This window comes from Stenella coeruleoalba (assembly GCF_951394435.1).
Source record: "Stenella coeruleoalba genome assembly, chromosome: 1".
Taxonomy (NCBI): domain Eukaryota; kingdom Metazoa; phylum Chordata; class Mammalia; order Artiodactyla; family Delphinidae; genus Stenella; species Stenella coeruleoalba.
This window is the reverse complement of record NC_137169.1, coordinates 58860260-58886183: the sequence shown is the minus strand read 5'-3', so window position 1 is coordinate 58886183 and position 25924 is coordinate 58860260. Positions and strand designations below refer to the sequence as shown.

Here is a 25924-nt window from a genome sequence, read left to right as displayed (position 1 = left end):
CTTATCTAAAGAAATTGTCGGAGTGAAGGTGGATGATGCAGAGTGAGCCCATAAACAATATGGAAGCAACTAAAAGACAGTCTCAGAGGTCTTCTCCAGACATGATGCCTACATCTTATTGCACACATTTTCAGAACTCCTCCAACCATTCTCTTATGAAAAGTTTGGATTTACTTTTATTGTTACCTTTTAAAATGTTTCACATGAAACTTTATAATTTTAAATTAATTTTGTGCCATTAATAGTATCCTCTGTCAGGTTATGTCTTGGAAACATAGGTAATATTAGGCTGTGGCTACTCATACCAAAGGCTGTATATCAGATAATGTTCAACTACGGAGCTGGGCAAAAATGCAAGATAAATTTTGGCTTCCACGTTCTCATCTTCATTTCATTCTAAAGGGAAATAAGAAACAAAAGAAAAGAGAGAAGAAAACCCTAGAACAATGTGTCATAAAGCCAGATTAAAAAAAAGGGGTTAACACTATTTTGTAACATCACTGTACTTCTTTTCCATAACACAAATGCAAAACTGAGTTGATTATTCCTGTCCACCAAGAACTTTTTAAAAATTCCTGAAAGAATTTTAGGTCCTGTTCAGAAAATATATGTATCTCCAACGAAATAATCCTAAATTCAATAGGTAAGTTAAACTGCATGCCATTATACTACTCCACCCTAAAAAATTTTCTCTTACCTCTCCTTTTTACTAAAGCCTATCCTTTCAAATTGCTGTTTAATTTCCAAATTAATTCTTCCACAGCTTCACATCACTCAGGTAACCTCTCAGTCTCTGAATTAAGGGACTCCCACCACCAGTTTCCGGCTGGAGATAGAACTTTTATTAAAAGTACGAAGTATGAGGTCAGCCAACAGGACCTGAGATTTGGGGCAAGTTCTTCAACGCTGGGAAACTTAGCTTTTTCATTTGAAAAATGACGTTTGATGCAGATTTCTAAAATTCCCTCAAATGTATAACGGTGATTTAAACATAACCAGAACTCTTGTTTGATATGGCAGTAGATTTTCTTAAGGGAAGCAATTTGGCAAGTTTTGCATCACCTGTCCCAAGCCCCTTATTGTGTGCACTTACGGAAAACTACTTAAGCTCCATTTTACTACCGAATTAACCGGTGGGGAGGTGGAGCGGGGGGCGGGGATGTTAACCTACATTTTAGCACTGGGGAGAATGGAACTGTTGCCCCTGCAAAAATCTACGAAAGGGACAGCACTGCAACATACACCCAGGAAGCTTTCCAGAAGCAAAACCAAGGGATCTGTCAGGTGAAAAGTACGCCCCAGGTTGGTTTCACATGCTAACCACTGCCTGAGATCCCCTAAGGCCAGGCAGAAAACGGTTGTCTGTTCTTTTTTTCTTTGCAAATTTCAAATTCCTTCAACCCAAAGGCTTGGCTCCAAACCATGCTGTGGGGAGCTAAACCGCCTCACCCGTTCTGAATGTGGAAACATGACTCCGCCTCGCCAACAACCGCAAGAGGGAGAAGCAGCTACAGGGAAGCCAGGTTAGGCCGGGCGCCTGTCTCGTCGGCCCCGCCCGGGAGTAGACCAGCCGGCGCAAGCCCCACGGCCCCGCGCGAAACCCTTAAGAGTCCACAGCCCACGCCGACGGCGGCGGGGTCAGGGCGGCGCGTCACGTGGCCCAACGGCGCAGCCAATCAGCGCAGCCCTCTGAGGTATTCAAATCGATGGCGGGGCCGACGGTTGTGGGAGGTTGCGCTGCCGCCGGCTTCTCGGGGGCTGAGTGTCGCCTTGCGCCGCCATGCCGGGCACCGGTCGCTGACAGACCTTCGGGCCCAGTGGGAGGAATGGAAAATCAGGGTGTGCCTCCCGGGCCTTATCGGGCCACCAGGCTGGTAAGACCGCGCGTGAACGAGACTGGCCAGCCGGGGTGATGGCTGCTTTTACGTGAGAACGTTTGTAGCTTTCCCTCGGGCGGAGGGATAGGTCCCAGAACCTCTTGGGTGGCTGAAGAGGAGAATGAGGGGAGTTCACGGATATCGCGGACCCTTGCAGGACACGCCTGTCCCCCTCCTTTGCTCCGGGCACCCCGGGTGGGCGCATCGGAGTCAGCTTCTGAAGCTACCCCTGTTCTTGGTGCTGTCGGCGTCCTCTGAAATGTCTTGGAATATTCTGAGTTTAGCCGCTCCGCACGCCTGATTTTCTACCCGCATAAGGATTCGAGAAGAGTTTTGAGTTCCAGTGCTTTGTAGGGTCAGACTGGGGGCAAGCCCGATTGTTTGTGACAGCTTCGTTTAGCCGGTCCTGTAGAATTTAATGCAGGATGCACCGACTGAATGCCACTCAGTAACAGCTATTTCATAACTAAGAATGTTTTAAATACCCATCAGGAACCACTGTTGGTAGTCACTGGATTTGTACTTGCATAGAGTGGCTTGTGTATTTGGATCATCAATCCAAGAGGATACTGTGCCACTGGTTATGTGACATTAGGAGAGTCACTTCTGTGAGCGTCAGTTTCCACCTTGGTAAACTACAGCTAATGATACATACCCAGGCTAAAAGATGTCCTAGAGTAGACATACTGTATGTGAAAGTGTGCTGTGATCTGTAGAATAACAAACAACTTATTCTCTGGATAAATTGCAGCTCAATATAAGTTTCTCGAATAATATATGAAATGTGGAAGTGTGGAAAGAAAAGAATACAGTTATTGTGTTTTCAGCCCTTAAATTCTGTGTTGTGATGTTGGGACCACATAGGTTAGATAAGTGGTAGCATAGCGAGTAGTAGCATAGTTGGGGTTACAAATCAGATTTCTTAACCTCTAATGTAAGATTTTTTAATTAAAAAGTTATATGTTTATTCTATACCACTCCCCGTAGACCTGCCACGAACCCAAAAGTTTGGGTAATTTGAAAACAGTTTTGGAAAGTGTATCTTTTGAAAATGTAGATATATCACAGCGTCATTAAACAAACAGTAGACTTAAAACTTAACTTACCGCATATGTTCTATGTAAATTATTGGGATCTTCACTAGTAAATATACTAAAGGTATATTAATACTTTAATTAAAGGTATTTTACCAATAAAACTATTGCCTGCAAAGAGTTTTGTTTGGCCTGCATAGTTAGTTATGAGTACAGGTTCTAGAGTCAATCCAATGCCTGGGTTTTAGCTGTGTGACCTTTGTCAAATTATTAAATATCTCTGTGCTTCATATTCCTTATCTGAAAATGGGATAGTAATAGTACCTATTCATAGAATTGTGAGAATTAAAGTGAAATAATGAGTGTAATGCATAATGTCTGACACAAATGCTACTATCATATTATTAATATTAGTTGAGGTTAAAGAAACAGGAAGAAACAGGAATAAATGCTTTCTCTGTTGAGGACTAAAGGCAGGTTCATTGTAGTTCTCCTTTATTCCTAGGTTTCCTAAGTAAGCCAACCAGCCAGTGAAGTGCTTGTAGTCCAAAACTATTACATAAAAATATTATTACAATACTAGAATTAATAAAAAGAAATCAGTATGGGATGTAAAATTTTCTTTAGCACAAATAAGACAAGTGATTTCTTCATGAATTTTAATGATTTAACAAGATGCGAATGAGAGAATTTTCTTTGTCTAATTAAAAAAAATTTTTTTCCTTTCTATTTGCAGTGGAATGAAGTTACCACATCTTTTCGAGCGGGAATGCCTCTAAGGAAACACAGGCAACACTTTAAAAAATATGGCAATTGTTTTACAGCAGGAGAAGCAGTAGACTGGCTTTATGACCTATTAAGAAATAATAGCAATTTTGGTCCTGAGGTTACAAGGCAACAGACTATCCAGCTATTGAGAAAATTTCTGAAGAACCATGTCATTGAAGATATCAAAGGCAAATGGGGATCAGAAAATCTTGATGACAACAGTCAGCTATTCAGGTACTAAACAAAGAAATAACTGCAAAACTGAATTACTTAACAATGAAGTTTCACTCCACTTCTAATACTTTTACTAAAACAGCAGCCTCTTCAGGGGAAGTAATATTTTCTGCAGAAAACTTACTGCTCTTAGTCCAATTAAAACCATTTAAAAGTTAAAGTTAGTTAAAGGTTATTGCTGCACAATTAAAAATTATAATAAAATAAGGAGTTGGGAGGAAAGAATGAGATAGTGTCACTTTTACATATTCTGAAAGCTCTGTAACATGTCAAGGACAGAACATTATCAACCTTTAGTTTCATAGATTTAAGAATTACATGACAAGTTCTCACAGGTCCTTACCTTCAAGTGATATGTAATCTATATAATCTAAGAACACATGTGATGAAATAAATAATAGCAAACTTTATATAATAACTAACAAAAGAAATATACCACAGGTTGAAGAGATTATTTATTAAGAATTTATCATATACCAGAAGCCCTACTTTATGAGTTACATGTTTTCTTTGTTTAATCCCTAGAATAGCTCAGCAAGGAAAATATTAACTCCTTCTTACAGGTGAAGAGCCTGAGACTATGCGTCAACAAATTTTATTCCCTTGGTCTGAAATATGTTCATGTGCACATTCATCAGATTAGTAAACACGTTTCTTCTCATGTCAGCTGTATTGTAGCATCTGTGGGGCCTTTCTGACTCCCTCAGGCCCCATAATTGATTTTTCTCTCTCGTACCCGGAGTTCTTGATTATATATCCCTTAAATTAGGTCTTTGAATTCTAATACCCATGTGTTTTTTTGTGGGTTTTTTTTGTTTTGTTTTGTTTTGTTTTTTGCGGTACGCGGGCCTCTCACCGTTGTGGCCTCTCCCGTTGCGGAGCACAGGCTCCGGACGCGCAGGCTCAGCGGCCATGGCTCACGGGCCCAGCCGCTCCGTAGCATGTGGGATCTTCCCGGATCGGGGCACAAACCCGTGTTCCCTGCATCGGCAGGCGGACTCTCAACCACTGCGCCACCAGGAAAGCCCCCCATGTTTTTTTACTCTGCAAAATTAGTACTTTTCAAATGAAATGTAGAAATTGATTCTTGCCTATGTGTCAAAGATGATATGTCATACAAGTAAACTGCAATAACAAGCATATGAATATCTTGTATAACACCCTACAAATCTTTCCTCTCTCTACAACTCATCAGTCACCTTTTGAGTTCCTATGCTGCTGCTCATCCTTTAGCTTTCACTGTCCTCAAGGTTCTAGGCTTGTCTACCCTTCACCTCTCTCCCTGGGCAATCTCATACCATGTCTCCACTTACTTTTCTTATGATTTTCAAACCTCCAACCCAAATACCTCTCCTGAGCTTTAGGCCCACTTTTGCCTATTAAACAGGCACTTCAAATATAGTATATGGAAAATCACTAACATCTCTTAACCTAAATTCTGACCTCTTATATCCATATCTGAATGAATGGCACAGTCTTCCCTGTAGTTACCTTCATTCTTTCCCTTCTCCCCTTTAAATCTGATGTAATTATCAAACCATGTCTATCATGCTGCCTCAGTATTCTCTGATCTGTCTACTTCTCTTAATGAATGTTCTTTTCGTGAGACTACTATTCCCTCTTACCTGGAATTCTGCATAACTCTTCAACTAGTCTCTCTACCTCTAGTGTTTTTATAGTGGTTAACAAAACTATGACGTAGTTAAAAATAAAGTATAACAAAAATGTGTAAGACCTTACTGGAGAAAATTATCAAATTGTACTTAAAATAATAAGTGGAGAAGGATATTCTGTTCATGAATGAAAAGACTTAGTGTCATAAAAATAAGTCACTTCTTCCCAAATTGATGTATAAATTCAGTGCATCTTCATTCAAAACCCCTACATAATTTTTTGTAGGATTTAACAAGCAGATTTTAGAGTTCATTTGATAATGTAAAGGTCCAAGTCAATTTTGAGGAAGAGAATTGCCTTACCTGATTATCTGGGCTTAATTAAATTTAAATTAAGACCATTAAGTGCTGAGAATATAAACCCTTACATATAAAGAAACTTGGTGTGAGTTATACATAAATTAAATACCTAAATATGAAAATAAAACTCTTCTGAAAGAATATAAGAAACTATTTTTAGGACAGAGGAATAAGAAAAAAACTTCTGAGGTGACTAAAAACTTATGCATAAACTTGATGTATGTTAAAAGATACCATAGAGATATTGTTTATGTATATTTATTTAAAGTATGAAAACATGAACAAGAAGGAAATACACTAACTATAGGTTAATGATTTCCCTTAGGAAGAGAGAAATAGAATTAGCAAAGAATTTCTTTCATTAATAAAAAAGATAATGGGGCTTCCCTGGTGGTGCAGTGGTTAAGAATCCACCTGCCAGTGCAGGGGACACAGGTTCAAGCCCTGGTCCAGGAAGATCCCACATGCCGCGGAGCAACTAAGCCTGTGTGCCACAACTACTGAGCCTGCGCTCTAGAGCCTGCAAGCCACAACCACTGAGCCCACACGCTGCAACTACTAAAGCCCACGTGCCTAGAGCCCGTACTCTACAACAAGAGAAGCCACTGCAATGAGAAGTCTGCGCACCCCAATGAAGAGTAGCCTCCACTCGCCACAACTAGAGAAAGCCCACGCGCAGCAATGAAGACCCAACGTAGCCATTAATTAATTAATTAAATTTTAAAAATAATAATAAATTAATTTTTTTTAATTTAAAAAAATTTAAAAAGATAATGAAGTCTTGGTAAAATGTTAATAGTTGCATTGGTTGATGGTTACCTATGTGGATGTTGTTTTATATTATTTTCTGTACTTTTTTGTATCTTTGAAATACATACAGTTTACTAAAGAAAGCAGGAAACTATTAAAATTCTTTTAAAGGTTTAATGGGAAAATTAATTTATGTAGAAGATTCATTCCTTGATAATGTAAATAAATCCAGTTTTTTTAAGTTATTTTTAAGATAAATGGCACTAAAAGTTTGTTTATGATCTCACATTATTTAATTGCATATTATTCTTAAACCAGATTTCCTGCAAATTCTCCACTTAAAACTCTTCCACGAAGGCATCCAGAATTGAGAAAAAACAGAATAGAGAACTTTTCCAAAGATAAAGATAGTATTTTTAAATTACGAAACTTATCTCGGAGAACTCCTAAAAAGCATGGATTACATTTCTCTCAGGTAAAACATCCTTTACTAGTTTAAATATAATTACTACGTGCTTAATAATAGAATCATTAAAAGTGAATGATTAATATTTGAAGCCAATACTTGGAATCTCTTAACTATATTATATTCTAAAAATGTATGTGTAAATTTGTTTGGAACTCACAGAAACGAAAATAAAAATGGTAGTGGGACGTACTTGAAATAGTATTTGTATAATTTAAGCATGTTTTGTTTTAAATTAATTTGAGGGTGGTGGAGGAAGCTGCAAAACCGAAAGCTCTATTACAATATATTGCATTATTTCTTCAAGTGACACCTTACAGCTCCACAATGGGCTGATACTAATAGAATTACTAAATATTAGAAGTGGTGTCAGTTCATTATCTCCAAAATGTGAGCATACCATATTAAACCAAAGTAATTCTTTTTTCAGGAAAATGCAGAGAAAATGAACTGTGAAATAATCAATGAACATCAAGAAAACTCCATTGATAATAGAGAAATAAGCCAGAAAGATGTTGAAGAAGCTTGGAGATATGTTATTCTGATCTAGTAAGCTATAACTAAGCTATAAGCAAGTTCCTGAGGTGTTTAGAATGTTAATTTGATATTTTCATCAAGATATGCAGTTGAGGAAGAACAAATTAATTTGCAAAGCTTAGAATTTAACCTGTATATGTGTTTCTTAATAAATATTCTTGCGATAGTTCCGGTACAATAGAAGTAGAATGTTTTCAATATAATTTGCTTTTTCTTTGACTCAAAGTTGTAGCTCTAGTTTGGGGTCTATATTGGAATCCTGCAACGGTTATTAAGATATTTTAAAGTAAATACTAATATAAGTCTTAGAGGTTGATTTAAGAAAAATATTCCAAAAGCTTTGTTTGTTTTCCATTCAAACTCTTTCATATTTGTATTCTATTCCACTTATTTTATGGAGGAAAAACAGTTTGTATTCTTTCTCCTATTTAGCCTGCAAACAATTTTAGGTGTGTCATCCCTAGAAGAAGTCATAAATCCCAAGCAAGTAATTCCTCAATGTATAATGTACAACATGACCAATACAAGTAAGCACGGAGTAGTTATACTGCAAGACAAATCAGGTTGGTATCAATAAAAGAAGTTGGAATCATTTTAAACATGCTAACAAAGGTTGCAGCTATTGTGGGGATAAAGAGAGACCAAAATGTAGAAAGTAGAATACTTCAGTTGAGAGAACGTCAGGGAGACTACTGATTTATCAGAGGCGCTTTAGTAATCATAGTGGGCTAATTTTTAAATGAATATTATTCACACTTATTTTAGCTCTTAAGGTGGATTCCTGAATGATTTTTTTTTAATGACAGGGTTAAGCATCCAAAAGATATGCAAATATAATTAAAACTATTGATTAATCACATTTTATTGAGGACCTACAATGTGCCAGGCACTATGCTAAAGATTAGTGATGAGCAAGAGAGAAATGGTCCATGCCTTCCTGGAGCTTACATGAGAAGTTATATACAAATTTAAAGGGGTCAAGACATACATACAAAACCAAAGTAACACCCTATAAAATAAGTCAAAACTCTCATGAACAGTATTCTAAAGAAATCTGGCTTTGTATTATATATGTGTTTATATAATATATTGATTTCAGATATAAGATAGGAAAATTGGGGAAATAATTTAAGCCAGATGTATTGGAAAGCTTATAGGAAATGTATTAATAAATTTACTGAAAATGTTGGCTCATTTTTTTATAATCAATTGCTGTCTGTAGAATTAATTGACATGCATTACTTTGAGTTTCTTTTTGTGGGCAAGAACTTTGAGGGTTTAATTGTAGGAGCAAAAAAGTAAATGTTAAAACTTAAGAACTATGTTGTGTATGCTTGTAGCTTTGGACCAGTTGTATCTTTCATTACCTAAAATAACTTGATTATATGCTCTCCATCTAAGCTTTCTATTCTTTATAACTATTAACTTTTCAAGTCAAATGTATGTGTGGTTTTTGTGTTTGTGTCAAAAAAATGCTACACTTATGTGTCATGTTTCACATAGTGGCAATTGAAAGATTTTAAGCAAGCCTCACTGCGAAAGTACCTTAATATTCAAATATAGCTTGTTTCAATCATAGGTCTCACTCAAATCAGTAATATTCAAATAGCATAGCTAACTTTTTAAACTTGTATTGTAAAATACTGTCTTGGCCCTATGTCTTATTAAATATGTAATCATTTTTAATCCTGCTGGTACACATACGTGTGTGTGTGTGTGTGTGTGTGTGTATATACACACATGTATGTATAATTATATAATATAATAAGTGTTAAGTTTTAAATATACTATCATCATAACTGTATGATTGAACACTATTAATTTTTTGTGTAGATGACCTTCCTCACTGGGTATTATCTGCCATGAAGTGCCTAGCAAATTGTAAGTTAAACAAACTGTGTGTGTGTGTGTGTGTGTGTGTGTATTATATTGATAAAATATTTAATAAGAAGCAAGGAATTATTTTTAATAATTTATAAAGTCCTGATAAAATTAAATTATATTCTTTCTGTTGATGTTTAAATGAATATCTAGTAGAACTGATTACACTTCTTTGCATGTGGAGTGTGTTATAGAGCCCTTAACTTTTTCTATGCAGATAGTGATTTTATAATCCAAGCCCGTCATTTATGACTCAGTTCTCATAAATCATAAAATCATAGGCTAGAGGATCTCAGAGGATTTTTAGGTATAATCTACATCAATTGCTTTAGTGAGTCCAGAGAGTTCAAATAGCAACTTCTAAGTAATGCAGCTGGTAAGTTGAAAGTTTCCGTCAGAAATGAAGTCTTATAAAACCCACTTCAGTCCCCTTGCCATTGTACACGGCTTCAACATTTGGTGTTTCATGACATGCTTCTACTCCATAGGATATATTAATGGGACTTTTATGTTTATGAAAAAAAATGGTCTGTCATTAATCAGATCATTTTTTAGCATTTCATTCTTCAAGTTTTTTCCATAGTGATCAGTGATAAGTGAGTTTTATAATTTAAGACCCTAGTTCTAGTACAAAACCCTAATTGCTCTCAAAAATCAGTTTTTAAAATATGCAGAGGTGTATGCTTCTAAATCATCAAAAGTTAAATTATATTTTAATAATTTTGTTACAAAAGTATTTTTCTAGTTTTTATAAAATTAGTATTTTATTAATGTTCAGGATAAGTATATATTCCCTTGTTGTCCACTGGGTGTCAATATGACAAAATAACAGGATAACTAGCAATAAGTAAATAATATTAGTTATAGAAAAAAGTTATCAATTCAAGATAAAGATCTTGATCAGAAGCTAAAGATTTCTGAGATTCTCTTTCTACCTTCTCGCTACGTAACTGTCCTTCTCTCTCATACCTTGGCTCATGATTAGCAACTCAGATAGCATACTTCCAGGGATTTCTCTGATGCCCCATCTTTAGGGATTTGTTTCTTTTTCTTCTCAGTCCACATTACACATAAATGATACCAAGATATAGCTTACTAAATTCCAGTTTAACAACAATATGTCTAGCCAGAGGCAGTATTAAGACTTTTACTTAACTTGTTTGTTATTTAATCCCCCACTGTAATCCTGTGACATACAGGAATCAAAGATCAGTATACTATTCATAATTTTTTTTCTAGAAGAGAAAACTAAGGCTTAGAAAGTCTTTTTTTCTGATACATAAGGAGCTATGTATTCAAACCTAGATTCTCTAACTGTAAATTCTGTGTTTTTAATTCCAGTAAAGTATTTTCTATCTTAGAAAACTTTTAATGATTATCAATTTTTTTATTCTACATATTAAGAATATTTCTTATATCCTCCTCAGAAAAATCGTCTATTTGTTCCACATAAAATCCTTATTAGCCTTTAAGCTATTAAGTGTGTATATGTGTGTTAACTTGAAAGATAACATAGTAACTCTCAAATCTGAGTGCATATCACAGTCGCTAGAGAAACTCAGCAAATATTCAGATTCAGTCGATTCAGTATGTCAGGATTTTTTTTTTTTTTTTTTTAAATCATGTCTCAGAAGATTCTTACAGCAAGATGCCCAGCTCCGTGTTAGGAAACTACTTAATTAGTGAACCAGAAGCAAACATTTCTAGATCAGTAATTCCTAGCTCCATAGGAATTCTGATAGATTCTGGACTGTTTAGAGGAGATTATATATACTTTTAATATGTACACTGGATGATTCTGATTATGTAGTCCATGGACCACACTTTAAATGCTATTAAACCTCAAGATCCTGTGACTTGCTCTCGCTTTATACTGCTCTAGATTCTAATTTTAGCTTTGCCACCAAACCTCTTTTACCTTGAGAAAGTTGCTCTGAGCTTCAGTTTCCTCACCTGTAACATAAGATCAGAATTTATTTCTGAGGAAAATACTAATGAGTAGACATGATTATTTCAATAATGTTAAGCTAATGGAACAGCGATGTAAAGATATTATTTAAACTCATTCAGGGTATGCTTCACGTCAGGCAAAATTTAATCACAAAAATGTAAATTTACAAAAGACAATTTGAAAGAATTATTTGCATAATCCAAATAATCTTTGCTTTATAAAATGAATTGTGATAAAATCCCATTAAAATAAGCTGTCCTGATGCTTTTAAAATATATTTCAAATTTTGCTTTATATACAATTTTTCAGTCATATAAATATTAAAATTAAACAAAATGCTAATAGTTGCAGTGATTTCTAATGAAAAGATGGTGAGAAGGAATGAGATATGCACAACCCTTTAAATTTTTAAATTGTGACAATTTGTTAAACATAACTCCTTCATGAAATAAGTATATGTTTTATGCTTTTTATAAGTATCTTTAAAAACTATATTTAAAATAAATTATATTTCATCTTTTTTTTTAATTTTTTGCCTCTACTTAGGGCCAAGAAGTAATGATATGAATAATCCAACTTATGTTGGATTTGAACGAGATGTATTCAGAACAATTGCAGATTATTTTCTAGATCTCCCTGAACCTCTACTTACCTTTGAATATTATGAATTATTTGTGAACATTTTGGGTATGTATAGATTTTTATTTATTATTTAAATGTATTTTATTAGTTTCCAAGTCCCCCATAATTTAAAAGATCTAAAAGTATAGGTAAACATGAAGGTGGCAGGCTATAAATTATTTTAAACTTCAGGAATACTCTGGTTGTTGTTATGTTGTTTTCCAGTAATTCAAATATACCATTCCAACACCAATTCTCTACACCAATAGGGTGTCTTACAATTCAGTTCATTTCTGACACTAACTACCCAGCATTAACCCAGACCCCAAAAAGTTGAGGACAAAGTCTTTCAGCTCTGATACTAACTACCCAGTGCTAGCTCAGACCCCAGAGATCAAGGGCTCAGTTCCACAACGCTGCCCTCACTTCATTCACCAGCTGCAAATGAGGTCCTCAGGTTTACTGACATTTCTGCCTGGCTAACTACCAAGTTAGGGGTTCCCACAACCCCCTGAAGTTTAATAATTCACTGTAACGGCTCACAGAACTCTGGAAAGTGCTTTACTTAATGATTACCAGTTTATTATAAAGGATACAAGTCAGGAACAGCCAAATGGAAGAGATATATAGGGCAAGGAATGGGGGTAAGGGTTGTGCAGAGCTTCTATGTTCTCTCCAGGAATGTCATCCCCCACAAGCGTGTCCATGTATTCACCAACTGGTAAGCTCCCATAGCTGTGTTGTTTCAGAGTTTTAACTGAGATTTCATTACATAGGCATGGTTGATTAAATCATTGCTCATTGTTGACTAAGTCTGACCTCCACCAACAACCACTACCCCACCACCCCCTCCAGGGAGGTCTGAGGTAAGGCTAAAAGTTCCAACCTTCCAAGAAGGGCTAAGCCTAAGTCACCTCATTAGCATAAACTGAGGCTAGCTCTAATAGGCTCATTGTGAATAACAAAAGACTCCTGTCACTGGAAATTCCATGGGGTTTAGGAGTTCTATACCAGGTAGCAGAAACAAAAATGATATATATGTTTTATTAAACTACAGTTGTCTTATAATTAAGATTTTTCTAATACTTGTAGACTGAAAGTAGATATTTTTTCATGTATTTGACTGAATCCATTTAATTAGATTGTTGAAATAAATTTTAAAGTTATTTTCATCACAAGTTGGAAAACCTCGAGTCTTGCACTTTGTAACTGAATGTTGCATGTGTCCTATTTAAGTGGCTTCTGAATTAAGCAACTGCTATTTGTACTATACTAACAATATGTACTATAGTGATGCTTTGTTTTTTTAACGTTACTCTTGTTTTTGTTTTATTTTTGTCCACTGTCATACAGTTGCATCTTAATTTTTGTTTCATTTCCTGGTAGTTGTTTGTGGCTACGTCACAGTTTCAGATAGACCCAGTGGGATACATAAAATCCAAGATGATCCACAGTCTTCAAAAATCCTTCACTTAAACAGTCTGAATTCCTTCAAATCAACTGAGTGTCTTCTTCTCAGTCTGCTTCATAAAGACAAAAACAAAGAAGAATCAGATACTACTGAGAGACTGCAGATAAGTGATCAAGGATTTCAAGAAAACTATGCTAAGAAAATGCAGCTAGTTAATTTAAAAAACAGAAGAGCCAGTGTTAATGACATAATGGGAGGAAGTTGTCATAATTTAATAGGCTTAAGTAGTATGCATGTTCTATCCTCTAGCATCAAACCAAGGTGCTATTCATTAGAAGGAATTATAGATTTACCAGGGAGTTCAAGTAAAGAGGTCTCCAGTGTCTTCCATCAATCTGTTCTGAACATAAAAGGACAAAATAATAAACAATTTTTAGAGTCTGAGACCAAACAGGAATCCCTAATGCATCTTCATTCAGAGGAAAGTATTCAAAAACCACTCTGTGTTGGTTTTAAAAGAACCTCTACTTTGACCGTTCAAGACCAAGAGGAGTTATGTAATGGAAAGTGCAAGTCAAAACAGCTTTGTAGATCTCAGAGTTTACTTTTAAGAAGTAGTACAAGAAGGAATAGTTATATTAATATGCCAGTGGCTGAAATTATCATGAAACCAAATCTTGGACAAGGCAGCACAAGTGTGCAAACAGCTATGGAAGGTGAACTCGGAGAGTCTAGTACCACAGTCAATAAAAGACTCTGCAAAAGTACAATAGAACTTTCAGAAAACTCTTTACCTCCAGCTTCCTCTATGTTGACTGGCACACAAAGTAAGGTTGATGCTTTCAACGCATGTAATGTTAACTTTTAGTGTTTACTAACCCTGTTTCACTTACCTGGCTTTTCTTCTCTGAAATTGCTTTACTTTTTCCCTCCAGAAGGAAAGTTTCATATTGTAAAAGACTTGTCATGGCATAACCAAGATTTATTCTACTTACCTAAAGCACTCCTTTTCTTTCCCTTAAATTGCACTTATTCTGAGTCACTTTATTTGTAATAAGTGAAGGATTTTCAATCCTTCATAATCCAATGGGTTATGAAGAAAATAATGAGTATCTTACCATGCTTTTGAAGAATGTGGAAATTTCTGGGAATAGTCAAACGAAATATTAAAATATTATTTTGCCTTCTTTATATAACTATATGCTGGTAGTATGAAAGCAGCTAGTGTCATTGATGATTTTTTTCTGGGGGGTAATTTGCCTTCTAGGTTTGCTACAACCTCATTTAGAGAGGGTTGCCATCGATGCACTACAGTTGTGTTGTTTGTTACTTCCCCCACCAAATCGTAGACGGCTTCAACTTTTAATGCGCATGATTTCGCGAATGAGTCAAAATGTTGATATGCCCCAACTTCATGATGCAATGGGTACAAGGTCACTGGTAAGTTGATTTCTTAAGGAAAGAATAAGTCCAGTTCATAAACTGCACCGCACCCCCCCCTCCGAAAAAAAAAAGAAAGAAAGAAGACCAAACCATCTAAGCATACTACTCAAGTGATGTCATGGTCTTGAAATCCTAGATTCTTGAGTTAAAAAAAGGCTTTTGAAAGTCTAACCTTTCCTAGCAGCAGAATACTGGTGCATTAATCCTTTGTGCCCAGTCTTTTATACTTTCACATCTTGATCTTTACCTAAGGACTTTGCCTATTCACTCACGCTGTATCACTTCATAGTGGTTAACTGTCAGACCATATTATATTGCCTAGAGCCAATTCTGTTTGGTGGGGAAGGAAGAGGAGATGTAGGCACTGTTGAAAGCCAAAGGGCACTATAACCCTGTGAAATAAAGAATTAATGGGAAATTCATGTGTAGTAAGTCAAAGTGTTTCAGATATTGTAGTAGTGGGAAAATTGTATTTGATGTGTTATGTGAATTAGGATAGCTTGTCATTGTGGGCAGGAAGTTGGGAGAGGTACTGTGAAGCAGTCTTAGGCTCCATATGAAGATGAGGGAAACAAGGCATTTATATGCAGATGTTGACTGGAAATGAACTCTTGAAATAGTATCTCTAATATCTCTTTCCCTCCCTCTCTTTATCTCTCTCTTCCTCTCTCTCTCTCCCTCTCTCTCTCTCTCTCTCTCTCTCTGTCTTTCTATAAAAAGCTGCCACTTCCTCAGAGCACAGCTTCAATTTACAGATTGTTCTTGTAGCAAGGAATCTGTAGCTAAGCTCCGTTCTTCCACTTATTAAGGACAGTTTTTTAATAAAACGACATACCTAATATAAAGAGGAAGAATTATTCTTAAGTAACTGTGGCATCATTAAAAAGCATAGGGAAGTTTGTAGGAAAAGATATTTAGAGAGATATGAGTAAGAAGGAGGTAATTTTGATTTTACACTTTTTGAGATTCAGGTTATAGAATATCTAAGTGAAATTTATCCTACAGACAGAAGGTTGGAAATGAATCTGGTGAAGAAATATTAGGGCAGAAAGTATATTTTTTGTAAAAGTGGTAGTTGAGGCTATAGGAGTAAATGAGTTCTATAAAGCTGAGCAAACAAAGAATAAAAGCTGAGGACTGAGCATTGGAAGAAGATAGGAAAACCTGCCAGGCATGTAGGAATAAAACCAAAAATATTTCAATTCAATAAATATGCTCACCATCTATTATGTGCAAAATACTTAAAATACAATTCTGATATTCAAATTATTTTAGAATGAGGTGTGTGAGTGTTTATGTGTGCGTGTGTACATGTGTGTGTCTTATATTTGGTGGGTTATATGGACATGAATGAGAGTAAATTAGTTTTGAAACACAAAATTTACCCCAGGATTTGAAGATTGTCATGATGGAATTGAAAAATACAATGTACTAATTGTTTTTAAAGACTAATAGAATAGCATTAAAAACTGTTTTCCAATTTCAAAAGATAAATGATGCCAACCTTGTAACCACTTGTGTTTATATATTCTCCTAATCTGTGCTTTTATGGGGTTAATTTAATAAGTCACTGTTCTCTAACAGTCTTTAAGCACCACATTTGTATGGTATTAATGGAACCTAGGTGTTTAGTGATAAAATTGAGACAAAACTGAAGAAAAAGCTAGGCCTTCTGTAATCATTTGGAATTTATATTAAGGAAATACTTAACAAGCACTATAAAAAAATTGGCATTTTATTCTTTCTAATGTAATAAGTTATTGTCCTCATTTTGTAAGCTGAAGTCTGCTTATCACTTTATCTCAATCCTTTAGCATAATACTACCTAGAAATTACTGGTATTCTAATTTATATAAAACCTTAAGTTTTTAAATTCACATCTTTTAACGTTTCTAGATGATACATACTTTCTCTCGGTGTGTGTTACGCTGTGCTGAAGAAGTAGATCTTGATGAGCTTCTTGCTGCACGATTAGTTTCTTTCTTGATGGATCATCAACAGGAAATTCTCCAAGTACCCTCTTACCTACAGACTGCAGTGGAGAAACATCTTGACTACTTAAGAAAGGGCCATGTATGTATTCTAAGTCTTAAAATTCTCTGCATTAGTCAGTTGTAAGTGGCAAACTCATCTCAAACTAGCCTAATCAGAAAGGGAGACTTTATCAGCTCACATAAATAACCTCCAAAAGTCAAGAATGTAGACAGAATATGGATATTCAAATAGCAATAGGACTGTTTCCATCCCTTCATCACTTATTTCCATTTCGGTCCTATATTTGAAAAATGGCTCCTTCACATGATTGGATATGGCTGATTAAAGCTCTTGAGTCATAGACTTATATTTGCCATCCAAAGGGAAAAAAAAAACCATTCCTCACCTCCAATTTGAAAAGTTAATGGTATATACATAGAGTGGCCAAATCTAGATTAAATGCACATTCTTTAGGTGGTTGAGGGTGAGTGGGTTGAAGAGAGGGCCCATTCTCTGAGTGGCTCTACATAGATTAGAGAAGAATCTGTTCTTCACGAAAGGTAAGGATGGTTGGAGTAGAATGGGAAGAACTTTTATAAGGAGAGAAGGAATCTAAGCAACCAAAAACAACAGATGTCTGCTATATTCAGTCCTTAGCTGCCCAACACACATATTCATATTTCTTCCTATACATACTATTCTAATATTGCCATGACTTACTGTAATTATAACTATCCCCTACAATTCTTTCTCTTGTCTACATATTTTTTTTTTCCTACAGCAAGTCCTAATTGGTCATCAATTTTATACACATCAGTGTATACATATCAATCCCAATTGCCCAATTCATCACACCACCACTCCACCCCCCCACCGCTTTCCCCCCTTAGTGTCCATACATTTGTTCTCTACATCCATGTCTCAATTTCTTCCCTGAAAACCGGTTCATCTGTACCATTTTTCTAGGTTCCACATATATGTGCTAACATACGATATTTGTTTTTCTCTTTCTGACTTACTTCACTCTGTATGACAGTCTCTAGATCCATCCACATCTCTACAAATGGCCCAATTCCATTCCTTTTTATGGCTGAGTAATGTTCCATTGTATATATGTACCACATATTCTTTATCCATTCATCTGTCGATGGGCATTTACATTGCTTCCATGACCTGGCTATTGTAAATAGTGCTGCAATGAACACTGGGGTGCATGTATCTTTTTGAATTATGCTTTTCTCTGGGTATATGCCCAGTATTGGCATTGCTGGATCATATGGTAATTCAATTTTTAACTTTTTAAGGAACCTCCATACTGTTCTTCATAGTGGCTGTATCAATTTACATTCCCACAAACAGTGCAAGAGGGTTCCCTTTTCTCCACACCTTCACCAGCACTTGTTCTTTGTAGATTTTCTGATGATGCCCATTCTAACTGTTGTGAGGTGATACCTCATTGTAGTTTTGATTTGCATTTCTCTAATAACTAGTGATGTTGAGCAGCTTTACATGTGCTTCTTGGCCATCTGTATCTCTTCTTTGGAGAAATGTCTGTTTAGGTCTTCTGCCCATTTTTGGATTGGGTTGTTTGTTCTTTTTAATATAGAGCTGCATGAGCTGTTTATATACTTTGGAGATTAATCCTTTCTCCGTTGATTCGTTTGCAAATATTTTCGCCCATTCTAAGGGTTGTCTTTTCGTCCTGTTTATGGTTTCCTTTCCTGTGCAAAAGCTTTGAAGTTTCATTAGGTCCCATTTGTTTATTTTTGTTTTTATTTTCATTACTGTAGGAGGTAGATCAAAAAAGATCTTGCTGTGATTTATGTCAAAAAGTGTTCTTCCTATGTTTTCCTCTAAGAGTTTGATAGTATCCAGTCTTACATTTAGGTCTCTAATCCATTTTGACTTTATTTTTGTGTATGGTGTTAGGGAGTACTCTAATTTCATTCTTTTACATGTGGCTGTCCAGTTTTCCCAGCACCACTTTTTGAAGAGATTGTCTTTTCTCCATTGCATGTCCTCGCCTCCTTTGTCATAGATTAGTTGACCATAGGTGCGTGGGTTTATCTCTGGGCTTTCTATCTTGTTCCACTGATCTATGTTTCTGTTTTTGTGCCAGTACCATATTGTCTTGATTACTGTAGCTTTGTAGTATAGTCTGAAGTCAGGGAGTCTGGTTCCTCCAGCTCTGTTTTTTTCCCTCAAGACTGCTCTGGCTATTTGGGGTCTTTTGTGTCTCCAACCAAATTTTAAGATTTTTTGTTCTAGTTCTGTAAAAAATGCCATTGGTAATTTAATAGGGATTGCATTGAATTTGTAGATTGCTTTGGGTGGTATAGTCATTTTCACAATATTGATTCTTCCAATCCAAGAACATGGTATATCTCTCCATCTGTTGGTATCATCTTTAATTTCTTTCATCAGTGTCTTATTATACTTTTCTGCATATAGGTCTTTTGTCTCCCTAGGTAGGTTTATTCCTAGGTATTTTATTCTTTTTGTTGCAATGGTAAATGGGAGTGTTTGCTTAATTTCTCTTTTAGATTTTTCATCATTAGTGTATAGGAATGCAAGAGATTTCTGTGCATTAATTTTGTATCCTGCAACTTTACCTAATTCATTGATTAGCTCTAGTAGTTTTCTGGTGGCATCTTTAGGATTCTCTATGTATAGTATCATGTCATCTGCAAACAGTGACAGTTTTACTTCTTATTTTCCAGTCTGTATTCCTTTTATTTCTTTTTCTTCTCTGATTGCCGTGGCTAGAGCTTCCAAAACTATGTTGAATAATAGTGGCGAGAGTGGACATCCTTGTCTTGTTCCTGATCTTATAGGAAATGCTTTCAGTTTTTCACCATTGAGAATGGTGTTTGCTGTGGGTTTGTCGTACATGACCTTTATTATGTTGAGGTAGGTTCCCTCTATGCCCACTTTCTGGAGAGTTTTTATCATTAATGGGTTTTGAATTTTGTCAAAAGCTTTTTCTGCATCTATTGAGATGATCATATGGTTTTTATTCTTCAGTTTGTTAATATGGTATATCACATTGATTGATTTGTGTATATTGAAGAATCCTTGCATCCCTGGGATAAATCCCACTTGACCATGGTGTATGATCCTTTTAATGTGCTGTTGGATTCTATTTGCTAGTATTTTGTTGAGGATTTTTGCATCTATATTCATCAGTGATATTGGTCTGTAATTTTCTTTTTTTGTAGTATCTTTGTCTTGTTTGGGTATCCGGGTGATGGTGGCCTCATAGAAGGAGTTTGGGAGTGTTTCTTCCTCTGCAATTTTTTGTAAGAGTTTGAGAAGGATGGGTATTAGCTCTTCTCTAAATGTTTGATAGAATTCACCTGTGAAGCCATCCGGTCCTGGACTTTCGTTTGTTGGAAGATTTTTAATCACAATTTCAATTTCATTACTTGTGATTGGTCTGTTCATATTTTCTATTTCTTCCTGTTTCAGTCTTGGAAGATTATACCTATCTAAGAATTTGTCCATTTCTTCCAGGTTGTCCATTTTATTGGCATAGAGTTGCTTGTAGTAGTTTCTTAACGATGCTTTGTATTTCTGTAGTGTCTGTTGTAACTTCTCCTTTTTCATTTCTAATTTTATTGATTTGAGTCCTCTCTCTCTTTTTCTTGATGAGTCTGGCTAATGGTTTATCAATTTTGTTTATCTTCTCAAAGAACCAGCTTTTAGTTTTATTGATCCTTGCTATTGTTTTCTTTCTTTCTATTTCATTTATTTCTGCTCTGATCTTTATGATTTCTTTCCTTCTGCTAACTTTGGCTTTTGTTTGTTCTTCTTTCTCTAGTTCCTTTAGGTGTAAGGTTAGATTGTTTGAGATTTTTCTTGTTTCTTGAGGTAGGCTTGTATAGCTATAAACTTCCCTCTTAGAACTACTTTTGCTGCATCCCATAGGTTTTGGATCGTCATGTTTTCATTGTCATTTGTCTCTAGGTATTTTTTGACTTCCTCTTTGATTTCTTCAGTGATCTCTTGGTTATTTAGTAATGTAGTGTTTAGCCTCCATGTGTTTGTGTTTTTTACGTTTTTTTCCCTGTAATTTATTTGTAATCTCATAGTGTTGTGATCAGAAAAGATGCTTGATATGATTTCAATTTTCTTAAATTTACTGTGCCCTGATTTGTGACCCAAGATGTGATCTATCCTGGAGAATGTTCCGTGCGCACTTGAGAAGAAAGTGTAATCTGCTGTTTCTGGATGGAATGCTTATAAATATCAATTAAATATATCCGGTCTATTGTGTCATTTAAAGCTTCTGTTTCCTTATTTGTTTTCATTTTGGATGATCTGTCCATTGGTGTAAATGGGGTGTTTAAGTCCCCCACTATTATTGTGTTACTGTCGATTTCCTGTTTTATAGCTGTTAGCAGTTGCCTTATGTATTGAGGTGCTCCTATGTTGGGTGCATATATATTTATAATTGTTATATCTTCTTCTTGGATTGGTCCCTTGATCATTATGTAATGTCCTTCCTTGTCTCTTGCAACAATCTTTATTTTAAAGTCTACTTTATCTGATATGAGTATTGCTACTCCAGCTTTCTTTTGATTTCCATTTGCATGGAATATCTTTTTCCATCCCCTCACTTTCAGTCTGAATGTGTCCCTGGGTCTGAAGTGGGTCTCTTGTATACAGCATATAGATGGGTCTTGTTTTTGTACCCATTCTGCAAGCCTGTGTCTTTTGGTTGGAGCATTTAATCCATTCACGTTTAAGGTAGTTATCGACATGAATGTTCCTATGACCATTTTCTTAATTTTGGGAGGTTTGTTTTTGTAGGTCCTTTTCTTTTGTGTTTCCCACTTAGAGAAGTTCCTTTAGCATTTGTTGTAGAGCTGGTTTGGTGGTGCTGAATTCTCTTAGCTTTTGCTTGTCTGTAAAGCTTTTGATTTCTCCATCGAATCTGAATGAGATCATTACCAGGTAGAGTAATCTTGGTTGTAGGTTCTTCCCTTTCATCACTTTTAAGTATATCATGCTACTCCCTTCTGGCTTGTAGAGTTTCTCTTGAGAAATCAGCTGTTAACCTTATGGGAGTTCCCTTGTATGTTATTTGTCAGTTTTCCCTTGCTGCTTTCAGTAATTTTTCTTTGTCTTTAATTTTTGCCAGTTTGATTTCTATGTGTCTCGACGTGTTTCTCCTTGGGTTTATCCTGTATGGGACTCTCTGTGCTTCCTGGACTTGGGTGGCTATTTCCTTTCCCATGTTAGGGAAGTTTTCAACTATGATCTCTTCAAGTATTTTCTCGGGTCCTTTCTCTCTCTCTTCTCCTTCTGGGACCCCTATAATGCGAATGTTGTTGCATTTAATGTTGTCCCCGAGGTCTCTTAGGCTGTCTTCATTTTTTTTTCATTCTTTTTTCTTTATTCTGTTCCGCATCAGTGAATTCCACCATTTTGTCTTCCAGGTCACTTATCCATTCTTCTGCCTCAGTTATTCTGCTATTGATTCCTTCTAGTGTAGTTTTCATTTCAGTTATTGTATTGTTCATCTCTGTTTGTTTGTTCTTTAATTCTTCTAGGTCTTTGTTAAACATTTCTTGCATCTTCTCCATTTTTTCCCCCATTCTTTTTCCGAGATCTTGGATCATCTTCACTACCATTATTCTGAATTCTTTTCTGGAAGTTTGCCTATCTCCACCTCATTTAGTTGTTTTTCTGGGGTTTATCTTGTTCCTTCGTCTGGTACATAGCCCTCTGCCTTTTCATCTTGTCTGTTTTTGTGAATGTGGTTTTTGTTCCACAGGCTGCCGGATTGTAGTTCTTCTTGCTTCAGCTGTCTACCCTCTGGTGGATGAGGCTATCTAAGAGGCTTGTGCAAGCTTCCTAATGGGAAGGACTGGTGGTGGGTAGAGCTGACTGTTGCTCTGGTGGGCAGAGCTCAGTAAAACTTTAATCCACTTGACTGCTGATGGGTGGGGCTGGGTTCCCTCCCTGTTGGTTGTTTGGCCTGAGGAGACCCAACACTGGAGCCTACCTGGGCTCTTTGGTGGGGCTAATTGTGGACTCTGGGAGGGCTCGCACCAAGGAGTACTTCCCAGAACTTCTGCTGCCAGTGTCCTTGTCCCCAGGGTGAGCCACAGCCACCGCCCACTTCTGCATGAGACCCTCCAACACTAGCAGGTAGGTCTGGTTCAGTCTCCCCTGGGATCACTGCTCCTTCCCCTGGGTCCCAATGTGCACACTACTTTGTGTGTGCCCTCCAAGAGTGGAGTCTCTGTTTCCCCCAGTCCTGTCGAAGTCCTGCAATCAAATCCCACTAGCCTTCAAAGTCTGATTCTCTAGGAGTTCCTCCTCCCATTGCCAGACCCCAAGGTTGGGAACCTGACGTGGGGCTCAGAACCTTCACTCCAGTGGGTGGACTTCTGTGGTATAAGTGTTCTCCAGTCTGTGAGTCACCCACCCAGCAGTTATGGGATTTGTTTTTACTGTGATTCCGCCCCTCCTACCATCTCATTGTGGCTTCTTCTTTTTTCTTTGGATGTGGGGTATCTTTTTTGGTGAGTTCCAGTGTCTTCCTGTCAATGATTGTCCAGCAGCTAGTTGTGATTCTCATGTTCTCTCAAGAGGGAGTTAGAGCACGTCCTTCTACTCTGCCATCTTGGTTCCTAATCACCTTGTCTACAGATGTTATGGGCCCTGCCCATGCTCTTACATCTCAAAAATAGTAGATGAACCCTTTATTACCATTTCAAAACGTTAATGTTTTAAGATGAATTAAAATATCACTTTGTTAATGTTTTGTAGTTAAAAGAATAAAATCCATGGTTATTGGTTCTAATGGTGTTAGCTACCTTTATTTAATACTTGTGTGCTAAGCATTTTATATACATTATCTCACATACATTCACATTTTACAGGTGAGGAGACAGACCAAGACCAGTTTAAATAACTTTCTGATGGTTATAAAGCTAGTAGGTTGTAGGGCTGGGATTGAGACCCTACTGACTTATTGCTACTCTGCTGCATAATACAGTTTTCTTAAAGTGTTGAATGTTTGGTGGCAAAATAATAGGTATTAAAACCCATCAGAAGAACCCTTTACCAAATAGGAACATGACCAGAATTAATAGATTTGACTGTATGTATCATTTTGTTCATTACAGATTAAAAATCCTGGAGATGGAGTGATTGCTCCTTTGCCAACTTATTCATACTGTAAACAAATTAGTGCTCAGGAGTTTGATGAACAAAAAGTTTCTACCTCTCAAGCTGCAGTTGCAGAACTTTTAGAGAATATTATTAAAAATAAGAGTTTGCCTGTGAAGGAGAAAAGGAAAAAACTAAAACAGGTAAGGGAATGAACAAGTTTCAATCGTAAATATTTTCTAATATGCTATTGCTGATTGTTATTTAATGACATTTAGAATCGAATTTCTCATTTTAATATTTTGAATTTTAAATATCATATATGTAGGCTATGTATGACTACCTGCCTGGTTTTACTCTGTCCTGAAATTTTCATAATAACCATAATAACAGATACTCTCCTTTACTTCCAGTGTTTTATGTTTAAAGCATGCATTACCCTGGGAAAATAATTATAAACTTAGGACTATAATATGTAACTTTTAGTGACTCATCATTACCATTTAGAATTTTTAGCTCTACATCAAAACCCTGTAGCCACATGATTCTGGCAAGTCCAATTCCTGGTCTGAGACACTCAAAGAAGTACGAAATGTACTAACTAGATCCTTGCGACCTTCATAGGCTTTACCAATGAGAAGGAAGAACATCTGGAATTTAGGAGAATTAACAGCAGAAGAGAATCCTAGATGTTAATGCTAACTGGAATCTAAGAAATATTACAGGGTACCTTTCATGTGTGAGAAAGTGGAGGGAGAAGCAAGAATAAAGTGAAAGGATACTGATCTCTGTAATACATCTTTGAGAAAGGCACTGAATCCTTATAAAATGTTGACCAGTGGCTTCAGCTCAGATAATAATGTTAAATACCCTCTAATTCCTCACCTCATTTTTAAGTTTCAGAAGGAATATCCCTTGATATATCAGAAAAGATTTCCAACCTCTGAAAGTGAAGCAGCACTTTTTGGTGACAAACCTACAATCAAGCAACCAATGCTAATTTTAAGAAAACCAAAGTTTCGTAGTTTAAGATACTAATTGAATTGAAAATTATGTAATACTTGTGGAACTTTGGTAAGTGAAGCCATATCTAAGAATTCAGCTACTAAAAAGGAAGTCTCTTTATCAATAAGGTTTTTCTAAATAGAACATTATGTAACGAAGTGCCAAAATAGTTTTCATCAATGTGAAACTGCTGAGAAACTAGTGAATCTCAATGGAGAGCAAGTGACAATAGGTGATACCAAATATTTTCATCAGAAATAATCTTTTGTTTTTTATACAACTATCTGGAAAAGCTATCATAATGTGTGCTAAAGTTTCATTTACTTGAATTTTGAAAAATGACATTTGCTCTTCAAGATTAAGCTGTAATTCTTTAAAAAAAAAAAACTTATCTGCATGTGCTTATGGATGTTAGCTTAAAGAACTAGTTGTTTAGGATTACTTTTGTTTCTAAGTGTAAGAATGTGAAGAATATTTGAAAATTCAATGAATTAATTTTCAACTGCTAAATATTGCACTCATATGTTCTTTTGCTACTTTTTATCTATTTATATATGTATGTGTTTTTAAAATATGAATATATATTATAAGACTTTGGTTTGCCTTAAACATTTACCCTAACTGCTTCAGTCATTCATTTTTTCAATAAATATCTTTTGCATTCTTATCTTCATGAATCTACTAGAATATAAAGATATGAAAGAAGTATAAGGCAATCACGTATTCATTTAAAAGATATTTATTTAGCAACTACTATGTGCCTTTCATTCTTCAAGATGTGGAGAGAAAATGACGAATAAACCAGAAAACCTCTTCCCTAAAGTATTTGCTTTCTAATCAAGGGAGATATACCTACCAGATACTTAAAAAAACAATA

At 35.9% G+C, this 25924-nt stretch overlaps 1 protein-coding gene and 1 long non-coding RNA gene across 4 annotated transcripts in view; one reads left to right on the top strand and one right to left on the bottom strand.

Moving 5' to 3' along the window:
• The first annotated feature begins 1655 nt into the window (after positions 1-1655).
• DEPDC1 (DEP domain containing 1) lies at positions 1656-25143 on the top strand. 3 transcript variants are annotated; one of them, XM_079913430.1, is made up of 12 exons: positions 1656-1874; positions 3648-3913; positions 6955-7111; positions 7533-7651; positions 8072-8202; positions 9473-9520; positions 12018-12158; positions 13479-14330; positions 14771-14943; positions 16843-17019; positions 24060-24245; positions 24946-25143. In XM_079913430.1, exons 1-12 carry the CDS (start codon positions 1707-1709, stop codon positions 25078-25080), a joined length of 2553 nt encoding a protein of 850 aa, XP_079769556.1. In that variant the 5' UTR covers positions 1656-1706; the 3' UTR covers positions 25081-25143. The 3 variants fall into 3 exon arrangements, with proteins under 3 accessions (XP_079769556.1, XP_079769555.1, XP_079769557.1); XM_079913429.1 differs by having other exon boundaries at positions 24940-25143; XM_079913431.1 differs by lacking the exon at positions 13479-14330 and having other exon boundaries at positions 24940-25143.
• LOC307182234 overlaps positions 12119-25924 on the bottom strand; it is a 118405-nt gene continuing 104599 nt past the window's right edge. Inside the window, exons 2-4 of the long non-coding RNA XR_013827152.1 lie at positions 16854-16978; positions 13857-13903; positions 12119-13615 (exon numbers count right to left, since the gene is read on the bottom strand). This is a non-coding gene — a long non-coding RNA (uncharacterized lncRNA). The remainder of the gene's footprint in view (positions 13616-13856; positions 13904-16853; positions 16979-25924) is intronic.

Bases quoted from the DNA above. Each gene is read 5' to 3' on its own strand.
- DEPDC1 (XM_079913429.1), top strand. From the start codon at position 1,707: ATGGCGGGGCCGACGGTTGTGGGAGGTTGCGCTGCCGCCGGCTTCTCG. The intron at 3,914-6,954 runs GTACTAAACAAA...TTCTTAAACCAG, and splicing joins GACAACAGTCAGCTATTCAG to ATTTCCTGCAAATTCTCCAC. The intron at 7,652-8,071 runs GTAAGCTATAAC...TCTCCTATTTAG, and splicing joins AGATATGTTATTCTGATCTA to CCTGCAAACAATTTTAGGTG.